Source organism: Poromitra crassiceps (genome assembly GCF_964638095.1).
Source record: "Poromitra crassiceps genome assembly, chromosome: 5".
NCBI classification, from domain to species: Eukaryota; Metazoa; Chordata; class Actinopteri; order Beryciformes; family Melamphaidae; genus Poromitra; species Poromitra crassiceps.
The window spans coordinates 65,221,947-65,246,717 of NC_139642.1; the positions used below are offsets into that span (position 1 = coordinate 65,221,947).

General features: G+C 44.3%; 1 protein-coding gene across 1 annotated transcript in view; it reads left to right on the forward strand.

Moving 5' to 3' along the window:
* Nucleotides 1-24,771, forward strand: part of gkup (glucuronokinase with putative uridyl pyrophosphorylase) — a gene marked incomplete at both ends in the record, with an annotated part of 60,777 nt that overhangs the window by 9,813 nt on the left and 26,193 nt on the right. The window contains 9 exons of the mRNA XM_083636859.1: nt 3,376-3,532; nt 5,064-5,141; nt 7,986-8,077; nt 12,014-12,119; nt 13,105-13,184; nt 16,312-16,380; nt 20,111-20,171; nt 20,260-20,276; nt 24,019-24,076. Of these exons, the coding sequence (XP_083492985.1) occupies nt 3,376-3,532; nt 5,064-5,141; nt 7,986-8,077; nt 12,014-12,119; nt 13,105-13,184; nt 16,312-16,380; nt 20,111-20,171; nt 20,260-20,276; nt 24,019-24,076 (718 nt within the window). The remainder of the gene's footprint in view (nt 1-3,375; nt 3,533-5,063; nt 5,142-7,985; nt 8,078-12,013; nt 12,120-13,104; nt 13,185-16,311; nt 16,381-20,110; nt 20,172-20,259; nt 20,277-24,018; nt 24,077-24,771) is intronic.

Consider the following 24,771-nt stretch of genomic DNA (forward strand, 5'->3'; position numbering starts at 1 on the left):
CTCATGTTTAGAAAGGCAAAACCTGAAAATATCCTGTTCTCTCTAGCAGGACATGATCCAGATAACATGTTTAAAAGGCACTTTGTTAAAGCCGTGATCATTGTGGGATTATTACACCTGAGAGACAGACAGACCCGGACTCTGTACTGCACTCACTAATGCACTTTAGGATGGCTTGAATGTGTTGTCATTGGCTGCTGCTATAATCGTATATGGTTATTGTTATTTTATTTTTGTGTTGAGATGACAAGTTTTGCACTGTGTTTCGAAGTGATAATAATAATAATAATAATAAGTTCAGTGTTTCTGCCTGTGTTGCTGTCTGCTGTAGTGTAATTGTAAAATGACCTAAAGGGAGAGCAGGGGCCTGTACTACGAATGTTGTATAAGAAGATCCAGGATCTGTCCCTTGATCTGGTTTGTCTAAACCAGATCAGCTCGATTGTAGTTAACTTGTACTACGAACGTCGATTGCCACTCGTTAACTCGAACCAGGTTTTTCTAATCAAGCTCTCAGCTCGTGCACATAAAAATGCCCGTGCACTGGAGCTCGTGCCCGCAAAAGAGGCGTGGTTTTTAACAACTGCCAATCAGAGTGCAATATGGACTGCTCCAACTCCTACAGCGCAAGACACGCCTATTTCCTCATTGAATGAAACCGCAAATGCAAATCTGCGTTGGATATTATTACTGTTCCCGAATGACTGTCTAAAGTGACCACTTTTATTCACACCAGTAATTTCTTTGAAGAGCGGTTTCGTAGGCTATCTACAGCTCTCTATCTACAGTCTTTTGTGGAAGCAATGTGTAATCTATCTCAGTCCAAAATCCGTATGTAGCTATAGACCATTTAGGCTCAATGAATAATAATGATCCGTGTCTGTACTTTGTTCAGTATATTGTATTTCAATTTGTAACCGTCAAATAAAATAAAATAAAATAAAATAAAATAAAATCAATGTGTTTAGTCGCACTGATTGAATAATTCCTATAGGCTAATCAATAAAAAAAAGAATGATAATAAAATAAAATAAATGCTTCTGAACTGAATCGACACGGTACGTGCGGGCATAGATTTCATTTATAAAAAATAGCCTATTTTGTGGTCACATATTGTCAGCAGAGTCGCATATCTCCATATTTCATATAATGATGCTGGAAATATGAAGTTCAATCGAATCATACAGGCCAAAAGCAACAGAGTTGCAGCTGCAAAATGCAGGAGTAGCCTAGATATGAATCATCTTAATATGGGATCGCCTGTGTGCAGGTGATCCCATATTAAATTGCTTAGATGTAGTAGGCTATTCCAGCATGTAGACTATGACCATTTCAATTCCAACCCAACGTCAGTCTCAGCTCCGTTGCGCACACGGCACCATGCGCTTTGGAGACGTTTATGTAACCTTTTTATGCCGGTTTAGTGATATTTCTCCACTCACTATTCAGCTGCAATCGATCAGCGGGATCAAACAACGTATCTAGGCTACTTAAAAGCACAAAAATGAATATATAAAAACATATTCCAAAGTGGTAAGTAGGGCTTAATTAAAATAGCCAACAAGTGCAAGGCTTTAGTCCTTGATTAACATTAACATTGATTAACATTACTCATTCAACATTACAATTCGTGCTCCTTCCTAGATGGGAAACTCATCCAGAAAGGGGTTGGCCATTTTTCCAAACTGCTGATTTGATTGGTTCGTGGGCGGTGTATTTAAGGTCTAATCTTATCCTTGCAACTTAACCTGCTGCGGACCAGGTTAAGTGTGAAGCATAAGTTGCTATGGAAATATATGTCGGTAAGAAGTTAACTTGCTTTGTAGTACGGCCAAACCAGGTTTAAACCTGAAGTTACCTCGCTAAACCACTAATCTTGCTTTGTAGTACAGGCCCCAGGTCACCAAGTGAGTGAGAAAAGGAGAAAATACTGAATAATGACATCACTACAGTATAATCCTAATGTTAATTTAAAATGAGATATTCCTCTAAATATGGCTAAAAATCATCCAAACGTCCATAAAAACGTCAATTTTTCGCGCAGACAAAAAAAAAGTCCCCCTAATTGCAAACTCATTCCGGCGCCACTGGTCACAATCATCAATTCATGGACTTATCGTAAGTCTTTGTTCACACCAGGCGCTTAACATAAGCCGAGCTGAAGCTTGAGGCACGCTGAACCTGAGCTCGTGCTTAACCGGTCATACCAGAAGCCCTCTCTTTTCCTCAGCGCCCCCCCCCCCCCCCCCCCTCACAACTTCAGGAGTGAATCCTGAACAATCGCTTGAGCACGCCTTGAGCGTGCCACGCGCGCGGCTGGTGTGAACGGCCTTGCCTGTTAACAAGGATGCCTAAATGAAATGTGTGGGCGTATGGTGTGAACGAGCACTAAGCTATGTGACATGACCTCTATACTTTGACTGACCTCAATAATAACTGCCTATTGTTTTTACATGTGTTTACATGTTTACATGCGTGTTTGTTTACATAAGAAAAACGGTTGAGACATGTTTTGCATTTCTGGTCACATGCTTCTCTCCTCTTGTCTGCTCTCTCACACACACACACACACACACACACACACACACACACGAGAACGGTCTTTTTCAGTTCTTTTTGGTATAGCTGTTTGGAATGAGCAAAAAAAAAAAATCTGAATTCCCAGTGAAACGGCAGCAACATTGTAGAACTCTACTTGGGGTCTGGAGGGCTAATAAGTCCATTGCTATTTGAAAGGGTGTGCTGCTTGCATTATTATGTTATTATATATTATCATTATATCAGTGGCAAAAACCTGTCTTAAAAATGACAATGATATCGTTTATCGCAATTATTTCTGGGACATATATCGACCAACAAAGAGTAGTTATGGTGACATGCCTAAATCAGAATCAGAATCAGAAGAAAAGCTTTATTGGCCAAGTATGCAAACACATACAAGGAATTGGGCTCCGGTTAGCTTTGCTCTCAAGTACACACAGAGTACACAAGTACACACATATAGAGAAAAAAAGAAGAAGTTTACACATAGTCAAGGCGATCAAGGCAAGAATACTTTGTTGGACATAAGCAAAACATTTACAGTGACTCCTATATACAATGTGGAGACTGCGCTATATACAATGTAGTTAAGTGACTATTTTTAAATATGAATATATTAAGGAGTGTACAGTCAAAGTGTACGGTAAGTGTAACAACGCTACATAGGTTTGTGAACAAGGCTTATACAGGGATTGCATTTTTAAATATGAATATATAAGGGGATGTACAATAAATGTGTACAGTAAAATGTGCAACAACGGTAAACAAGGATTATGCAGAAAGGACACTCCTCTTTGCAGATGGAGAGTAATGGATGTTGGTTTTGTGTTTCAGGGTAAGTCGCTTCTTGGAGAAACCCCAGGAGGGGCTGATGGCGTCGCGGCTGGCCAGCGTGGTATTCTACTGCCTGCAGCAGAACACCCTGCCCCACCTTTCCCACTTCCTCAGCCTGCAACAGCAAGCTAGCGACCGCAGCTTTGGACGATTCTGGGTTCGTAACCTTTGCTGCATTCACGTGCTCCTCGGAAGCTCCTACTTCCCAGTTGTGAAGTGGTGATTCAAGTGCTCTTGGTCGGAAAAAGCAACAAACATAGACGCCTGAAGTAAAGCTTGTTTTCTTGTGGTGGGTGTTTTCATACCAAAAGCAAGTAGTGGGTCATCATTATGGTAACTACATAGGCCTTAATGTGCAACTACTAAAAATAAATGATAGCTAATATGAACAGAACAATTAATTCTATAATTTTCTGATACAGACTCTATATTTTTCGCCATTTTTGTAGTCCCGAAACGTCATGCAACGTCACAACTCAGAAACTCTGGTACAGTATAGGGATGGGCATTTTAAGCAATTTAAACTAGGCTAGGCTGGTATCAGTACGGCTGGTATCAGTGCGGCAGGTAGATGAACTGCTGGCTGGGCTCTCCGGGTCTGCAGAGAGGTCATATTGACTGATTACTAACTAGATATCATTTGGTCAGTGTAATAAATAATTATATTGAATAAATATGCCCTCCAAGTACATTTCTGCTTGATCTTTGCTCTTCATTGTAATGGCAAAAACTCCAAAGATCTAATGAGGCTAGTTATGGCAGCTCCATGCTTTGCCATACCCAAATGATGCCAATGCATTATCACTAGAGGTGTAACGATACACATCATGACACGTGGTTACGATACGATACTGGCTCATTTAGAGCGATACGATACTGGCTCATTTAGAGCGATACGATACTGGCTCATTTAGAGCGATACGATATTGGCTCATTTAGAGCGATACGATATTGGCTCATTTAGAGCGATACGATACTGGCTCATTTAGAGCGATACGATATTGGCTCATTTAGAGCGATACGATATTGGCTCATTTAGAGCGATACGATATTAACTCATTTAGAGCGATACGATATTGGCTCATTTAGAGCGATACGATATTGGCTCATTTAGAGCGATACGATATTGACTCATTTAGAGCGATACGATATTGGCTCATTTAGAGCGATACGATACTGGCTCATTTAGAGCGATACGATATTGGCTCATTTAGAGCGATACGATACTGGCTCATTTAGAGCGATACGATATTGGCTCATTTAGAGCGATACGATATTGGCTCATTTAGAGCGATACGATACTGGCTCATTTAGAGCGATACGATATTGGCTCGTTTAGAGCGATACGATATTGGCTCATTTAGAGCGATACGATACTGGCACGTTTAGAGCGATACGATATTGGCACGTTTAGAGAGATACAGTACGATATTGGCTCATTTAGAGCGATACGATATTGGCTCGTTTAGAGCGATACGATATTGGCTCATTTAGAGCGATACGATACTGGCACGTTTAGAGCGATACGATACTGGCACGTTTAGAGAGATACAGTACGATATTGGCTCATTTAGAGCGATACGATATTGGCACGTTTAGAGCGATACGATACGATATGTAGTTATATGAATTGATTAATCGTTACACCTGGAATTCTGACAAATGTTACATGTGTTCCTCCTCTGCAGGAGTGGCTCATCAATGAGAAGCAGCTTCATGTGTTTGGGATGAAGCTGCCTACTGGCTTCCAGCTCATTGGACAAGTGGTTTGTAACGTTACCTCCTCCATTTGTCATCTTGCACTTTGTACTCGTTTGCTGACACAGTGAACTGATCTCATTCACGTAGTGGATGAATTTACAACATGTGATTAGGCATGTGATGATGTGATTTTAATGCACACCTGCCAACCACCCAGACCATCTATCTACCTATATATACAATTGAGTATGTGGGCAATGTTTGTTTACATTTTTGTTTGCCGGCCACAGCTATGCCGTTTTACATGCAATCGTGCTGAAACTTTCAGGGGTGTGTAAAGAGCCCGATGTGCAGTGGGCGAGGCCGCGCAGCGGGCGAGCCTATGCGCACAAGATTGCTAGTGGTATAAAAGGCCAATATGGGCTGAATATATTGGCATACTGACATATTATCTGTCTAGACAGTCGACAGATTTATTTGTCCTCAGAGAGGAAATTATTTTTCACAGAAGTTGCGTACATAATACAAACATGTAGTAGGACATAAAAGGTATAGGGTTGTACAAAGTACCAGATACAAAGTACACTGTACAGAAACACATAAACATAGGTAACAGTAGCTTAAAACAGAGACATATGTTGACATTGCACACCACACAGTAACTACAGTGTATGTTACATAATGTAGGGTTTGTATGGCTGTTGGGACAAAGCTTTTGTCAAAACGGGCCTTCTTACACATAGGTTGTCTTGTCTCTACCTACAGCCAGAAGGAAGTAGAGTGAATAGGTTGTCTCTACCTACAGGCAGAAGGAAGGAGAGTGAATAGGTTGTCTCTACCTACAGGCAGAAGGAAGGAGAGTGAATAGGTTGTCTCTACCTACAGGCAGAAGGAAGGAGAGTGAGTAGGTTGTCTCTACCTACAGGCAGAAGGAAGGAGAGTGAATAGGTTGTCTCTACCTACAGGCAGAAGGAAGGAGAGTGAATAGGTTGTCTCTACCTACAGGCAGAAGGAAGGAGAGTGAATAGGTTGTCTCTACCTACAGGCAGAAGGAAGGAGAGTGAGTAGGTTGTCTCTACCTACAGGCAGAAGGAAGGAGAGTGAATAGGTTGTCTCTACCTACAGGCAGAAGGAAGGAGAGTGAATAGGTTGTCTCTACCTACAGGCAGAAGGAAGGAGAGTGAATAGGTTGTCTCTACCTACAGGCAGAAGGAAGGAGAGTGAGTAGGTTGTCTCTACCTACAGGCAGAAGGAAGGAGAGTGAATAGGTTGTCTCTACCTACAGGCAGAAGGAAGGAGAGTGAATAGGTTGTCTCTACCTACAGGCAGAAGGAAGGAGAGTGAATAGGTTGTCTCTACCTACAGGCAGAAGGAAGGAGAGTGAATAGGTTGTCTCTACCTACAGGCAGAAGGAAGGAGAGTGAATAGGTTGTCTCTACCAACAGGCAGAAGGAAGGAGAGTGAATAGGTTGTCTCTACCTACAGCCAGAAGGAAGGAGAGTGAATAGGTTGTCTCTACCTACAGGCAGAAGGAAGGAGAGTGAATATGTTGTCTCTACCTACAGGCAGAAGGAAGGAGAGTGAATAGGTTGTCTCTACCTACAGGCAGAAGGAAGGAGAGTGAATATGTTGTCTCTACCTACAGGCAGAAGGAAGGAGAGTGAATAGGTTGTCTCTACCTACAGGCAGAAGGAAGGAGAGTGAATATGTTGTCTCTACCTACAGGCAGAAGGAAGGAGAGTGAATAGGTTGTCTCTACCTACAGGCAGAAGGAAGGAGAGTGAATAGGTTGTCTCTACCTACAGGCAGAAGGAAGGAGAGTGAATATGTTGTCTCTACCTACAGGCAGAAGGAAGGAGAGTGAATAGGTTGTCTCTACCTACAGGCAGAAGGAAGGAGAGTGAATAGGTTGTCTCTACCTACAGGCAGAAGGAAGGAGAGTGAATAGGTTGTCTCTACCTACAGGCAGAAGGAAGGAGAGTGAATATGTTGTCTCTACCTACAGGCAGAAGGAAGGAGAGTGAATAGGTTGTCTCTACCTACAGGCAGAAGGAAGGAGAGTGAATAGGTTGTCTCTACCTACAGGCAGAAGGAAGGAGAGTGAATATGTTGTCTCTACCTACAGGCAGAAGGAAGGAGAGTGAATATGTTGTCTCTACCTACAGGCAGAAGGAAGGAGAGTGAATATGTTGTCTCTACCTACAGGCAGAAGGAAGGAGAGTGAAGTGCTGATAGAGTGGCTGGTCTGGGTCATTTATGATGGTGTGTGCTTTGTGGGATGAGACAGTCAGATAGCTTGGGGGTGGTGAGGTGATACTAATGAGTTTGCTGGCTAAAGGCCTAAACATGGTCGTCCGTCCGCCTCGAATTGGAGCCGTCTCGCCGTCTGGCAGCGCCAGCGAGACCTACATGCTCGGACGCCACTACACCCTCCCTCCTCCCACCCCCCTCCTCCTGTGGAAGCTCCGTGTGAAAATGGCGGAGATTGTGTGCCAGGCAGTCTGAATGAAATTGAATGTAACGTTCCCAATTCTATGTATTAAATTCTAAAAAAACGACCCTCAACGTTTGGGAAGGCTAAGCCACACAACTAGTTCGTTATAATCTAACATCATGCTTTGAAAGGCGACTTTACGACGAAGAGCCAAGGCAACGGCCAATCACAACTCTCCTGCAGCTGACGTCACGCACGTATCGTCGCCGTGAAGTCACATTTTCGAGCAGCCCCCGTCAGCCGACGGCGCCCCCTCCCCGTAGGACGGCGCTCCACCCGCCGTCCTACGGGGAGGGCGGGGCGAGGCTCTGACGGACGACCATGTTTAGGCCTTAAGTGTGTTTGTTTCCGTATTCCAAACTTGGTATTGTGCATAAATAAATAAAGGGCAACTGGTTTCCTCTTGACCTCTCAGGGCCTATCGGACTACACCAAGTGGCTCACTCACTACTCCGCCAAGCAACAAGACAACCCTGCTAAGCCAATCACATGCCGGTCATATGCCAGGTAAGAAAGCCTCCCCCTGCATACTGTAACACAGTGTTTCTCAACTACTGGGTCATGTCATCTTGTGAGGCAGCTAGATTGGGGGTGCCGGCACAGACATCGGGAGCAATTTGGGGTTCAGCGTTGTGCCCAAGGACACTTCGACATGCGGCCTGGAGGAGCCGGGGATCGAACCACCGACCTTCTGATTAGTGGACGACCCGCTCCCACAACAAAATAATCTTGCCACACTCCAATCTATTGGTTTGAATCTGAACCACCGGTGGTTTCACACCAATCAGCATCCTATGAGGCAGCTGGGGGCGGGATTTAGGTGACACCAGAGAGAGAGCCCGTGATAGACATGGCCACAACAGTTAGTTCCCGCCGAGCAATTTGATTGGACAAGAGGCATTCCAGTTGTGCCGATATTTCATTATACCATCACTGTGTGTATGTCACTCCGCTTCACAGCTGTAACCTTGATTAGGCTGAGTTCAAACAGCATAGGGATGGAATGTATATATAATCAGTGTTGGGCAAGTTACTTTAAATTAGTAACTTAGTTACAGTTACTAGTTACTGCTCTGAAAAGTAACTTAGTTACTTTAAGTTACTCGTTACTTTCCAGGTAACTAGTTACTAGGAACGTTACTTTTGAGTTACTTTTTTTTTTACTCTCAATTCTCTTATTAATGCACACACATGATTTTGGGGTTGCTGTAGCACAGTGTGGGACAAGACAACTGTCAAATTTGCCACTACAACGAAAAGTAGTGGAACAAGAAAACACAACATTTAGGCATTGAGGCATATTTATTGTTGCCTTCAAAACAAGCCTTCAAAAGGTAGCCAGTACACTTTTGGCAGTGTATAATTAACAACTGTATCAGTCACTCCGCTGTTACAAAGGGTAACCACAGTGTTTACACTGTGGTTACCCTTTGTAACAGAGCAGCAGAGCCCAGCGCTGCAGATAGGGACTATTGATAGGGACAGAGCAGAGCCCTCATCGCGGCTGCCTTTAATAGCAGTTCATCTCCAAAAGGCAGCAGACTTGCAGGCATTTTTTTTCCATTTCATGACCAAACAACGCGAAACACACCGTGAACACCCTCCAACGCGAGGGGAATCTGTGAGTGAGAGACGAGTGCTGTGCTTGCCTGGTGCAGCAGGGCACTGGTGACAGACAGCCTGGGAGAGGAGCGAGGAGGAGAGGGCTCCATGCTGCTGACTCGCTGAGCTGACCGAGCGGTGTGAAGTGAACACCGCTACCGTACACAACACAGCTCGTGCAAAATGACCCGTTTCACTATCAGAATTTGGTCCAGTAACATTAGAAAGTATAGAAGTGCCGCACGATTACTTCCTCATCAGACCGCCGTCAGACTCCAGGCATTTTCCTCTCTACCCTCGCTGCTGTAGGGCACAATCATTTTACCTGGAAATACTCAGTGATTAAAGGAACACTCCGCCCATTTTCAACCAGCTTTGTATCATTAGAACGTCAGTAGTATATCAGAAAACTGTAAACGGTTTTGAAGTCTGTCATTTAATTTGACAGTTATTGAGTGTTACGGGGCACGGTGGCTCAGTGGTAGAGCTGTCGCCTCGCAGTCAGAAGGTCCTGAGTTCGATTCTCGCCTGGGACACTGCGGGCGCTGTGGTTGTGTTCCCCCCATATCTTCAGTGCCTACTGCCCAGGTGGGGTATCTCGTCGTAAGGGCCTTTCTGTCTGTGTGGAGTTTGCATGTTCTCCCCGTGCTCCCCCAGGGGGTTCCTCCGTATATAACCCCCCCCCCCCCCATTAAAAACATGCAGAAGATCAGATCGTCATCGTCATCCGACCAGTGACGACAACATCCGAAGTTGGTCCCCGGGCGCTGTACGAGAAAGCGACCACTGCTCCTGGCCTGCCCCCCGGAGGAAAAGGACAAAGCCAGGATGGGTTAAATGCAGAGGACAAATTTCACCGGCCACCGTCAGCATGTGTGTGTTTGTGGCCCTCCGTGCATGTGTTGATGTGTAACCGTGTGACAATAAAGACGGGCTTGTCCGTCTGAAATCGTGTTTTCGTGTTAAAGTGTGGACCAGTGACATCACTGGTCCACACTAACTCAAATTAATAACTCATTAACTCAAATCAACTCAATAACTGTCAAACTATTCATCATTCATCTAGTTTGGACGGTGGGCGGAACGGTGGCTCAGTGGTTAACACTGTTGCCTCACAACAAGAAGGTCCCGGGTTCGAACCCCGGTCCGTCCCAGGTCCTTTCTGTGTGGAGTTTGCATGTTCTCCCCGTGTCCGTGTGGGTTTTCTCCGGGTGCTCCGGTTTCCTCCCACCATCAAGAAAGACATGTATGTTAGGGTTAATACTCCTGCCAGTGCCCCTGCCCAAGGTACTGGCAAAAGAACTGGAGTTGGTCCCCGGGCGCTGCACAGTGGCTGCCCACTGCTCCTAGTTCTAGGAAGGTTCCTAGTAGAGGATGGGTCAAATGCAGAGGATGAATTTCCCCAAGGGGATAAATAAAGGATAACTTAACTTAACTTGCTACACGCTGAAAACAGCAAGTTGGATTTTTGGAAAATATTTTCCAAGGGCCCTGCCGCTAAGTGCCGCCCATCGCAATCCCACTATGGAGACCTGCGGCGCCAGACTCCTCGGACGGAAGGGAGAGGAGGCTGGCCAGCCAGACTAGTGTGTGACTGAATGATGCTGAGGAGTGTAGACTTTAAATAAGGAGTGAGGAAGGGAACTCAGGTGAACTTAATGGGGACAATCAGTGAAGCAGCCAACAGGTGAACAAAATAACTCATAGTGAGGAGTAAAGCTAGGGAAAGAAGTGAGGTAAAGGAAGTGAAATAGGTGAGGAGAGGAAGTGGAAAAACTAAAGGGATTCTTCAGAACAACTGCAGAACTGCAGAAGTTCTGCTCGAGACGTGGAATCTGCTCCGAGGGCGGCTGTTATTGTTTATTTAAAAAGATATATAAGTATGCGCACATCCACGGAGAATCTCATTGAGAGGCTTAACGAGCCTTAATGACCTGCAGCGGACGGGGGCGGAGTTTGTACAGGGAGACAAAGGGAGGATTTTTCTCCACGAGGTAAACAGAGAGAGAAGGTAAACACTGCCCATGTGCTTCTATTACAGAGATTATAATGATATACAAAGTGGGTTGATAATCGGTAAAGCCATCCTTTAACTGTGGAAACATCGCAATGCCTATTTGGTTGACCTCGCCCCCTACAGGGAAGCGGAGAATGTGCTTGTAGCTTTGCAGACTTGCTTTAGGGATTTGATACATACGTTTCAGGCTTTAGCCATTGTGTGTCTCAAGTTCCAGTTTGACTGTGTCAGCAGCTGTGACAAACTGTAACAGATCACCTGACAAACACCTGTCATCGGTCACATGCCAGCTGTGACAAACTGTTGTCCTGTTGGACGTGACTGACCGGGAGGAAAATAAACCATTCAAGCCGTTTGCGGCACTTGAGGAATTCGATGCATCTGGACGTAAACTCGTTTAATTCATTGATATGTGTGAACAATTAATTAATATGCGTGAACGTTAATAGCAGCCACTTGTCAATCAATAGCCTAATGCAGACTGGCAGATGGAGGAAAATAAACCATTCAACTTTTACTTGTTTACTCACCAATTTGGCTCTCTTCCAAATAATCCAGCCACATAACTACGTCCATTCATGAAATTATATATATAGAGATGGTTTGTTAATGGTTTGTTAATCACCCACCTGCTCACGGCATGTTCTGGAAATGAGCCGGGAGCTGCTAAACTAGACCCGCTCTGCCAGCGACTTTGCACTTAGGGGGGGTAAAGTCCGTGCTCGCGGGAGAGCGCTCATGACGGACATTTGTTGCTAAACATGCAGGCCGTCTGAGTGATGTCTGGAAATGTTCAGGAGTTCACTTCATCTTCTCATTCACAGGGTTGGATTAATGGGAAATCCCTCTGATGGATTCAATGGGAAAACACTCGCTTTGACCATCTCCAACTTCTGGGCCGAGGTGACGCTGGTGGAGAGCCAGACTTTGGTAACGCAACACACACAAGCATGCATGCACGCGCACACACACACACACACACACACACACACACACACACACACACACACACACACACACACACACACACACACACACACACACACACACACACACACACACACAGTCTTACTTAGGTCACTTTTGGGTTATATACTGTACATAGACTTACATGCATTCCATGGAGACTAGTAACCCTAACCATAACATAACCACTACTTACCTAAACCCAACCTTAAACACTGACCGTAAAATCAGCTTTTTACCACCTGTTGACAAGCTGGGCCTTATTTCCAGCTTTCATTATGATTTTTAACTCGCCCTGAAATCGACGCACTAACGTTATCGTTGCACTAAAAGAGCGCAGAGGAGCGGCCTGAAAGAGAGGAAATGTGGGCATGTGTCATGCGTGTATTTACGTCCTGTAAATAGCTTATTTTCGGACCTGAAGATACTGACATGAATGTGATGCGCTGTGTTTACCTCTGCCAGCCATCCATTGTTCTGCATTCCATTCCGGGGACTGACATCCGGGGACTCAGAGCTCAGACAAGTCTGCGCAGACGCAGTCGATCAAGCCCCCATGACCGTCTATGGCAGGGTAAACACACGTAGGCATGGCTGGATATTTATCTGATATCGAGAATATGGACGATGCTTTCGAATTCGATGGCCACCCGTATTTATTTGAGCTGGAATAAGATCATGTGGACGTAAATACACGCATTACACATGTCCACATTTACTCTGTTTCAGGCCACTGCTCAGCACCTTTTTAGTGCAACTTTTTAGTCCAGCTTGTAAAAAAACTGAATTCTTCAAGTTGAGTGCGTCCACAAATTCGACTTAAGTAAAAACACACACACACACACACACACACACACACACACACACACACACACACACACACACTCTAAAACACTTTAGTCAGGGATATATTGTGCACAGCTAATGTGTTATTTTTGTGCTGCTGCAGGTGTTACTCCCTCACCCACTCAATGACCCCACAGAGTTTGGAAGCTTGCAAGATCTCTTCTGTATCAGCAGGAAGGAAGGGTTTGTATACAACAACTCTGACGTGCTTAAAGTCGAGCTGAACCCAACAATGACTTTTCTTTTCTTTTAGTTCAAATACCTGGGTATGCAGTGCACCTATTTAATAATGTATGCAAAACAAATCACAACAATCTAATTTCTTTAGTTTTTCACACTTTTTCACATCAAAAGTTCGTTTTTCAAGATTTCATTGATAACAGTGATTTACAGTTTGCTGACGTCACCTAGTACTATCAAATTTCTACCCCATTTCAACCAATCATTTCACGACATGCAGCTGTCAATCAAATCTTCATTTCAGGATCATTTTCTCTTCCAAATGAAGGGGAAAATGGCGCCTAGTGCCTGTCATCTGGCAGAGTTTCTAGCCCATAAACTAACTACCGTAAATTCCGGACTATAAGGCGCACCGGTGTATAAGCCGCACCTGCAAAGTTGACTGTTTTTTACATATATAAGCCGCACCGGACTATAAGCCGCGGGTGTTTTAATGTTTTTTTTTTTTTTTTTTGTGTGTTTTAATGTTTAATTACCATATGTAAGGGTTCATGCACAGAGGGGATTGTCGGGAAAGAGATGGCTGTTTGAGGAAGCTCCCATTTATTAACATTTCAACAAAACAACATAACACAACACCACCTGTGTTTTTTTTTACAGTGCACACGGTGTCCGCGGTGTGGTGAAAAGAGGGCAAGAGAGGAAATTAAAACAGAAGTGGATTTATAGTTAGAAAGAGTGCTAAAGAAGAGAGAATTCCGTTTTTTATTTTTTTATTTTAGTTACTCACAGTACTATTGACCAGTCCAACTCAAAAGATATTCGGCAGTTTCACTTTGAGCTCTTGTTCCGCCGCTGTCCATCAATGGTTATGACGAGTCTCGCTGGGTACAGTACGCCAAAGCGATATCCATTGACTTTAACCTTTTCGATGATGCTGTTGTATGTTGCGCGTTTCTGCTGCACCAACGCGGAGAGGTCCTGCCGGACGAAAAAGCGCGTACCCTCCCAGGTGAGGGGCTTCTTCCCCGCAGCCTGGAGGATGAGTTGACGGTCGGGCCAGCGGAGTAGTAGGCAGATGAAGATGGCCCTCGGTGGCAGGCCGGGGTCTGGACGTGGCCGAGGCGCCCGGTGTGCCCTGTCCACCTCTGGTGGTTTCTCGCCTTCCTTCAGGTCCAGGATGTAACACAGGATTTTGCCAAGGAAAGCGTCCATGTTACCAATCTCAGCTCCCTCTTTTACATTGATCAGGCGAATGTTATTTCTTTTACTCCTGCTGATTAAGTCATCAACCTGCGTGTGCAGGGTTTCGATTTGTTTTTGCATTTTATCCACTTTCGGACTCACTGTGTTGTTTTTGTCCTCCAGTGCGCTGATGCGCTTTTCCGCATTAGAAACTCTGTTCACGCCACGGTTGCCTTATTTTCTTTAGTGAGTGAGTGGATGGACTTCTGCACGTTTTCAAACTTGTTTTCAAGCTGCTCAAACCTCTGAGCGATGTCGGACTTAATCGATAGTGTTTCACGGAGTAAAAGTTTAGCCCAAGCCGGTGTATCTCCAGCCTCCAGCAGGTGAGTCATTTCCTCATTCATGGCGGTGATTGCTTCGTCTTTTTCTTTCTGCTTACCTGTGTTGTGTTATGTTATGTTGTAAAAGAGGGCAAGAGAGGAAATTAAAACAGAAGTGGATTTATAATTAGAAAGAGTGCTAAAAAAGAGAGATTTTTTTTTTTTTGGAAAAAATCCATAGATAAGCCGCACCGTTATATAAGCCGCAGGGGCCAAAAAAGCCCAAAAAACGGGAAAAAAGCCGCGGCTTATAGTCCAGAATTTACGGTACTAACTTGAGCAATTATGCAAACTAAATCAAACGGTAATGTCTAAGAATGCAAAGAAATGTAACTGGCTCGTTAAAACACGTATCCCAGGAATATTATTTACATTTATAACGATAATAGCGCGCGCCTCCGAGCCTGACAGCCTCCCTGGCTGTCAGGGGTCGTCTCTCGGAGATTCCAGGCAGGCGGGCAGCACCTATGGATCGGATTGTCCGCTCGCTCCGCACGAAGCCGGTGGGTGCCTGGTACTCTGCGGATCCCACTCGCGTATCATGACAACAGGCTGAATCCCACTCGATTTGGGGGTGGAACATGCCAGGATTGGCCAATGCCAAAGCCAGTCCTCAGAATTGTCAAATCAAATCATCGACACGTATATGGTCCGCCTCTCAATTCGTTTTCAGTGTCCGACGCTCGTGCTGGTGCATTCCGTTCCGGTTCACTTCGACTTTAAACACCACATAGAGCTGAAGGGTTTGTATACAACAACTCTGACGTAGATCTCATCATATTCAGGGATCATCTGTATCGACCGATAAAGCCTCTCAAATTAAATATCACCATCCGCCCGAAACAAACATTTCTGACTATATGACAGGCCCATAAAATAATGTTTAAATGACAATGACAATGTTTTGTTTGAAAGAAAATGTTACATAAAAAAATATGGCATGTTTTACTTGAGCTTAGTTGAAGTAGTTTTCTTATTTTCCCCAGTGAATGTATACTTTTTAAAAAGCATTGCATTTATGTCTGCATCTGCCAGTGGGCCATCACCATAGGAGGCATAATAATGTGTTGATTCCACTACAGGAAAGACTTGATGTTCTCTGAAAATATAGGTGGGGAAAAATGAGCGCATATATTGCTATCAGCTTCAGCAATCGGCCAAAAGAGTTGGAAAATATCGGCATATCGGATATTGTGCATCCCCTCCCTAATTACTGATGAAAGGGTATGAAATTTCATATCATGATTATAGTGACCAGAATTATCACAGTTAACAGTATTATCAGCGTTATTGTTATGTTCAAAAAGTACTGATACACTCACTGAAAACATTTCACCAAGTTTTATATTTAAAACTCAGACTTGCTAACTTTGGTTGACGATGGACAGTATTTCCTGTGTTTTTCAAAGCGTGGTAATCAAACATGGTTTTAATGATAATTCAAATGGTAATACTAACCATCAGGAATTATATCATGGTTTATCATTCAACCGCTAATGATTTTTCATCCCTATTCTAATATTCAGGCTACTTCAAATTTCTCTGTTCATTTTGTACTGTAGGTACCTAGGAGGTCTCCGGTTACTGCAGGCCACCTGTAAGAAGTTCTACCAGTTCTGCTCAAAACAAGGGTGAGATTAGCTAGTTTGCTAGTTGCTGTAATTGTTGCTGTAATCTAGTTGACAAACAACTACAATACAAAAATGTCAAACAAGAATGGAAATATAAACCCCCAAATATCCAGAGTATGTTTTCCAATTGAACAAACAGTAGCTCATGAATATTCTGAAACTACAAACGAGCAGAAAAATCTAACCCAAAGAAAACCCAATGACTTTATTGAAGAGTTGAATACTTTTTTTTTTAAGCCTGAAATTTAGTTGTACATGTATATATAAGACTTTTCAGACTTTTCAAGGGCCAGTATACCTTGATATACAGGGTTCCCATGCTTCCTGGAAAACCTGGAAAACAGACCAATTTTCCAGTCATGGACAATGAGATTAGCTGAGAATGAACTACTAGCTCCCCAAAACAGATAGCATTGTGCAGGGCTGTACAGTGCTACAGTTTTCCTAGGCTATTAAAAATTATTCTGTGCTAAGAGAAATATGTATCCACACTCGCACGGGTGCTACTGGTGGTTAAGAAAATATATTTATTTATTATTGGTTTGGTTAGGTTCAGCTTTATTGTCCCCGGGGAGGATTTCTCATGGGAATAGAGAGGCAAAGTGACTACTACTTCCTGCTTCAGCACTGTACCAGAGATTTTCATCTATACTATAAACTATAAAAATAGTTCTACTGGTTCAAACCAAACGCTACAGATATATTTAGAAACAGGAGAGATCGCATAATATTTCACTGGGACCAAAATGTAAAGAAAATGCGGGTTTAAAGACAATATTAAGTTTAAGAGTTAAGTGCAAAGTTCTCCAGTAAGTTCTTGTGTGTTATTGCACATCGCTCTATTGCACTAAGATAGATTTAGACCTAGTATCTGAATTCAGCTCATTGTAAAGTGCTCAGTACTAAAGTGCTAGATAAACATTAAAGGTACATTCAGCGATGTTTTTGTGTTAAAATAAGTGTTAAATGGCTCTATATTCTGACAGCAATCACTGAAATAGAGTGTTTGGTCAGTGACTTGAAACCCCCAACCCCCCGCTGTTCTCTATGTCTCTCCTGTAGTCCTGCAGGCAGGGCGGACGTATCTCTGCAAGCGTAACTCGTAGAGACTCACGGATGGCGGCGTTGGATAGGCATGGCGATCAACCTTTCTCTGATTGGATAGTTTGAGGTCGGCGGCAATTTTTATCCAATCAGAGAAAAGTTTACATGTTTTCTGCATTGAGTAATCCACCTTTGACTGCCTGCAGAAACTCCGCCCCGCGAACTGGTATGGGTCATTAACGCTCGTTAAGGATCTCCATGCGTTTCCTGCGGATGTACAGAGAAAATAAAAAGTAACCGCCTTCGAAGCCGCCCTCGCCTGTTCACTTCCTGTACAGAATGATGCGTTTTGAATCATCCTGGACACGGAAGTGCTGGAATAAACTGCGGAGCTCTCTGTGCAGGAAAATATGAAGACAAGGTAAAGGCTGTCCATCTGCATCATTACTGACATTGTAATGATAGAAAGCGGGTTGAAAATCAGTAAAACCTCCCCCAGACTTCCACAGAGAGGATATTAATGTATGGTGCAATCCCTGTCGCTCATATCAGCTAGATCAGTTTTTAGCACGTGCGGAGCACGCTGGTCTAGATACTATTCATTCAGTGTCAGTCAGTCATATGGAACGGAAAGGACGCTTTCCACTTTCGGGGGGCGCTGGATGACTTTTCACTCTCGTTTCCAGAAGGGGTGGTGTGTTTCAATAAGCCTGACCCCACCCGCTTGGGACGGTGCCTTCATTTCGACGAGCACACACTGACTCACACACACACACACCTCCTCCTCCCAATGCAAATACCCTCGGCCCGTTTTACAAACTCGCTATTTCGTTATTATTTTGCTTCGGCCCGTGCTAAAACCGTAAGTGGTGAACTACATTTTACAGAACATTTTACAGACATGAACTCTGTGTCAGTGTCCCCTCGCGTTACAGCCAATGTTTTTATCACGTCAATTTGGTTGTCGCTGCAATCCCTTTGAAGTCTTTTCTGCACGCCCGCCAGAGGGAGGGATTGAGAGAGAGAAAGAGATCACACGTTAATTAATTTGGTTGTCACTAAAGACTATTAATTCAGTGTCAGTCATATGGAACGGAAAGGACGCTTTCCACTTTCGGGGACGCGCTGCACTGTATTCACTTCCCAGTCAGCAGCGCCGAGGCGTGCCTCCATCTCATCCCCTCCTCTCGCCCCTGTGACAATTGCACACAGACGCAGCTATAGGTCTACTTGTCACCAAGGATTCTCTACTTACTTACCGATTTCTGTTATTAAAAATTCTCTGGAATCTCTGTCATCTGCTCGCTAATTATCTGTGTCAATTCTGGTTCTGGTTCTTCTCACCATTCAATCTAAGAGTACAACTTGTGTGAATGTCGCATTTTGGCAATTGTATCATCGCGTCCGACACCTGACATCACCGACATGTTCTTTGACAGCCTATTGGAGATTTCTTTCTTCTTTTTATTAGATTGACATTATCATGCAGTTTGGAGGATAAAGCAGCATCTCCCTACAAGCAGTAGGTTGTTAGGCCTGGCCTTTTGGGGTTACAGCCCAGGATCTTTTATGAAAAGCCCCGGATCTCAAATATGACTTATTTTTTTGACAGAAATTATAATAGCTGGCCACCCTCTATTCATCTCTCATTCATGCTATAAAGCACTAAAAAATAATAATAATGGTATTGGTGATCAGAAATTTTGAAAATACGGTTAGGTCTAGAGGAAGGAACACACACACACACACACACACACACACAGTATTAGAGGCTACTTCAATATTGGGGGATGTATCCTTTATCTCACCCTCTTGTATCTTTGCTTTCGTCATGACACTACAAGAAGTAACACAAATTAATTACATGGAATAATAACAATTGCCACGATTTCATGTCACTCCATACGTGGCTGTACCCCATCTAGCCACAACCCAGGGATGCCTGCCCCCGCCGTTACCACACGCAGCACGTGGTCCAGGGCCCTTGTTACACTTCAGATCTACTTTTACATTTTTCAACAGCACAAGATCTACCTGTCCACCCACCCCACCCCGCTGTAACTGTAAACCTGATATTTAGACTTTGTACACACAATAATAATAATAAATCATAAAGTTGTATTCCATAATTCATAACTATTAAGTGTGGATAGACATGACCATAAATGAAATGCTGTTTATAATTTCAATGATAAGCAATAATCAATGTATAATGACAAATATTTGTTAATAAATTGTCTGTTTGCACTAAACATAATGCACAGACTGACTGGTTAAATGCGAGACACTGACACTACAGACTACTTGCACAACTCCACTACTTCCTGAAATGAGTAGGGCATCTTGGTTTCCTGTCCTACACTATTGGATGAACTGATTAATATCAGGTGTGCCTGATCACTGTTGTTGTGACTGCAGCAGTCAGGCACACCTGACATTAATCAGTTCATCCAATAGTGTAGGACAGGAAACCAAGATGCCCTACTCATTTCAGGAAGTAGTGGAGTTGTGCAAGTAGTCTAACACTCATTATCCAAAAGTTATTTCGGGTCTAGCGGTAAGCACCCTGAGATCAACCAATAGATCTCACTGAGCTAGATTGTCACAGTGGGAACCCTGTGTGCAGTGCTACTTCACAAGCCATCTCTTCTCACTCATTCAAGTCTCTGTGTGTTTCTGGTTGCAGCATCGCCTTGACAAAGCAGAACTTCACACTCAAGTACGACACCAACGTTCCTCGACAAGTGGTGAGGATCTCTGCAGATATTAGTCTGAAGGTTCTCTAGACTAACCATGAAATATGTCACTTAATGTTTGTCTCTCTGTTTTCTCAAGGGTCTTGCTGGAAGCAGGTAAACAATCTAATTAGTATCGCCCGTCTTCAAGATATTTTGGTAACAAACACTTTCTATGAAGGTCATGTCTACAATGCATTATGAGCACATTCATAACATTAAATTAACCTAAAGACATGTACAGTATGTTAGGGTTAATACTCCTGTCAGTGTCCCTGACCAAGGCACTGGCAAAAGAACTGGAGTTGGTCCCCGGGCGCTGCACTGCGACTGCCCACTGCTCCTAGTTCTAGGAAGGTTCCTAGTAGAGGATGGGTCAAATGCAGAGGATGCATTTCCCCATGGGGATAAATAAAGGATAACTTAAAAAAAACTTAAAAACTTAATGTATATGTTTATAAAACTTTATAAATGTTTCTAATCATGCATGGAAACGTATAACAAGGGTTATAAAGTATTATAAGTGGTGGACATAATGTATTATAAGTTGAGCATTCATAATTCTTTATACCTCCATGCCAAAGTGACAACAAATACTCTTTTTGTTTTACACTTTACTTGCAGTCTGCAAATACTGCTCATATGTCCTCATAAGTGCATTATAGTATCATACTATAATGCTATACTATATGCTAATAACCTTATAGTGCTGTCACTTTGCTTAACTCATTGAGTGCCAATGACGACAATCGTCGTCAATTCAAATAGTAACGTAGAGTGCCAATGACGACGATTGTCGTCAATTGCGTTTTTTGACGGTGGGACGTGGATCAAAGCCTGATACATCTCCTGTAAAAATTTGGGGCATGTTGAATGTGTACAACCTATTTTACGGACCCATTAGGTGGCGACAGTGCTCTCCAGATTAGAGAAAGGTGAGGAAAAACAGCAGCAGAAGCCCCGTGATGAAACGGAAACCGCATCGGTATGCATCGATATGCATGAAGCATAACGTTAGCTGTGCCTGCAGCAGCCAATCTGCTGCCACAATTGAGCCCCTCCGTGTCCGCTGCGATAGCCCCTCCACATGATTAGTTGTGGAGTTGTTATTATTCTCAGTTGGAAGCGCTGGGAGCCGGTGACAAATACATGCGGAACGCTGTGAAAAAGCTGGGTTTTCAGTGCAGAGCAAACGCAGCAGAGAGCCACCAGAGACACACCCACGGAGGAGGGGTTTGCAGTTGGGGGGGGGGGGGGGGGGGTGGGGGCACGCAGGGCAGCATACAACACCGACCCAGACAGACCCAGACAGCAGGCTCGATGGACAGATTGGCAAGCTAGAATATCTGATGCCCACCAGCATTAAATCAAGACCAGCAAGAAAGTGTAGGGTCTGCGCACGCAGGGGCCAGCGCTGATGGTTGCAGCTAAAAAATATTATTTTGCCAAACAAAATTCCTTTGTTTTCGCTGTTTTATTGAAGGAAATTATTTTTGAGGTGTCACTACATCAGAAAATATTAGCTTCAGAGTCAGTGATGTGCTTGAAATGCTTCATTTCACAAAAGGCTGATTATCTCAGCTTCTAATTTGAAACGTCTGTTTTTGGTGAAAACAACCTATCTTCTCCGGCTGATAACTAAAGAACGGAAAATGATATCAATAAACTTTTTTTTGCTGATGATACAATAGAGTATCATCGTTCTTTGGGCGTGTTCGTGTTTACATAGTAATATCACACAATATTCTGTGGGCCTCGAGAAATCACTGAAAACGCTCTGAAAGGGCTGGCACTGGGAGCATCCGTCTTCCAAAAGTGGCTGGCACTCAATGAGTTAAAGACCCCCTAAAGTCATGTGTCAAGATCTATATAAAATACTCTACTTTGAATAATAATTTGTGTCTGTTTGTCCGTCCCACAAAAAAAGGTTATATTATCTTGTCAAAATCCGTAAGATGACTTTCCCTCCTTCTGCCTCATTTAAAAATCCAAAGCAACCAATCAGGGTTAGGCCTATCTAGAACCTAACTAGCCAATCACAGCATACAACACGGGCTTTCAACACATTCTCACTCCCGACAAAATGACGACAAGGGTTCCTGACCCATCTGCAGTGAGAATGTGTTGGGGCTTTAACTGCTGAATACTGGACAGGGATTGGCTCCAGTATCCGTGATGTCACGATCAGCTGTGTAGTGGTAAATACAGAGGTGGGTAAACTATCCAAGGTGAGTAGTTTACCCACCTTGTTTCCCCTCATTGATTGATACAGTTGATCTGAAAATAGGTGAGTAAACGATCTGCCTCATTTCAAAGAGGTGGGTAAACTGTGTTTACTTGTGTTTACCCTCCACTACACCCCTGTGTGTTTACCCTCCACTACGCCCCTGTGTGTTTACCCTCCACTACGCCCCTGTGTGTTTACCCTCCACTACGCCCCTGTGTGTTTACCCTCCACTATGCCCCTGTGTGTTTACCCTCCACTACACCCCTGTGTGTTTACCCTCCACTACGCCCCTGTGTGTTTACCCTCCACTACGCCCCTGTGTGTTTACCCTCCACTACGCCCCTGTGTGTTTACCCTCCACTACGCCCCTGTGTGTTTACCCTCCACTATGCCCCTGTGTGTTTACCCTCCACTACGCCCCTGTGTGTTTACCCTCCACTACGCCCCTGTGTGTTTACCCTCCACTACGCCCCTGTGTGTTTACCCTCCACTACACCCCTATGTGTTTACCCTCCACTACACGCCTGTGTGTTTACCCTCCACTACGCCCCTGTGTGTTTACCCTCCACTACACCCCTGTGTGTTTACCCTCCACTACACCCCTGTGTGTTTACCCTCCACTACGCCCCTGTGTGTTTACCCTCCACTATGCCCCTGTGTGTTTACCCTCCACTACGCCCCTGTGTGTTTACCCTCCACTACACCCCTGTGTGTTTACCCTCCACTACGCCCCTGTGTGTTTACCCTCCACTATGCCCCTGTGTGTTTACCCTCCACTACACCCCTGTGTGTTTACCCTCCACTACGCCCCTGTGTGTTTACCCTCCACTACACCCCTGTGTGTTTACCCTCCACTACGCCCCTGTGTGTTTACCCTCCACTACGCCCCTGTGTGTTTACCCTCCACTACGCCCCTGTGTGTTTACCCTCCACTACGCCCCTGTGTGTTTACCCTCCACTATGCCCCTGTGTGTTTACCCTCCACTACACCCCTGTGTGTTTACCCTACACTACGCCCCTGTGTGTTTACCCTCCACTACGCCCCTGTGTGTTTACCCTCCACTACGCCCCTGTGTGTTTACCCTCCACTACGCCCCTGTGTGTTTACCCTCCACTACGCCCCTGTGTGTTTACCCTCCACTACGCCCCTGTGTGTTTACCCTCCACTACGCCCCTGTGTGTTTACCCTCCACTACGCCCCTGTGTGTTTACCCTCCACTACGCCCCTGTGTGTTTACCCTCCACTACGCCCCTGTGTGTTTACCCTCCACTACGCCCCTGTGTGTTTACCCTCCACTACGCCCCTGTGTGTTTACCCTCCACTACGCCCCTGTGTGTTTACCCTCCACTACGCCCCGGTCACCAATTCATGCTGGTTGTAAACAACCTTTTCAGTGAGCTCAGAGAAACACTTTCAGCAGACGATTGTGGAAACAGTCTTCTACTGTCCAACTCTGCACAGACATCATTCAGCACAGTGAAGCTCACACATCCAACTGAAGGAACAAGAAGAAAAACATGTTTTTGACTTTAGGGGGTCTTTAAAGCTCACAAAGCTATAGCGTATTATTGCTATTTATTATAACTAGAAGTATTGCACACTCATTTCTACTTCCTCCATGTCTTTTACAGTGCCATCGTCTCAGCTACCCTGAAGTGTCTTATGAAATTCTACAACATCACAGACAGTGTAAGGACTTCTTTTCTTTTCTATTTGTGTTTCATAAAAAGACTGCATTTCAGCAGGGCCAAGCCCTGTTGCTTCCTGCCGCAAAGAGGAAAGCTGCTAAATGAGACTACCGGTACACTGTTGAGTCGACGGGGATATTATACGTCAATAACGTCATCACTTCAAAGGAAAGCTGCTAAATGAGACTACACTGTTGAGTCGACGGGGATGTTATACGTCAATAACGTCATCACTTCAAAGGACGAACACGGAAATTCTCTTTCCCTCACCTGGTTCAGCCCGGGGTAATCAGTGCACAGCAGCGCACACATCAACAACACTCCAGGTTGAGTGATGACGTGACGTGGAAGCCTATGCGACACTGTGTGTAGTTCTGGATTAGCTTAGCACGAGCTTTTTACTTCTAGGGCTCGCATTTACGCTTCAAAACTCATGAAAGTGGTCCTCATGTGTGAAGATTATCCCGCTGAACACTGGTTCGCATTTGAATAAGCGTGCGTTGCCCACAGACCTTATTTGAAGCATCGCGCCAAAAACCCATTCAAGGGGGGAGTGGTCCCTGGGAAATTTGTATGTAGTGGTACTTGGACGGAAAAGTTTGGGAACCCCTGTCTTAGAGAGTTGGGATTAGAGTGGTGGGTAGAGGGAGTGGTTGGGGAGAAGTGGGTGGTTTTGGCGTAGGGTTAGGAGTATTT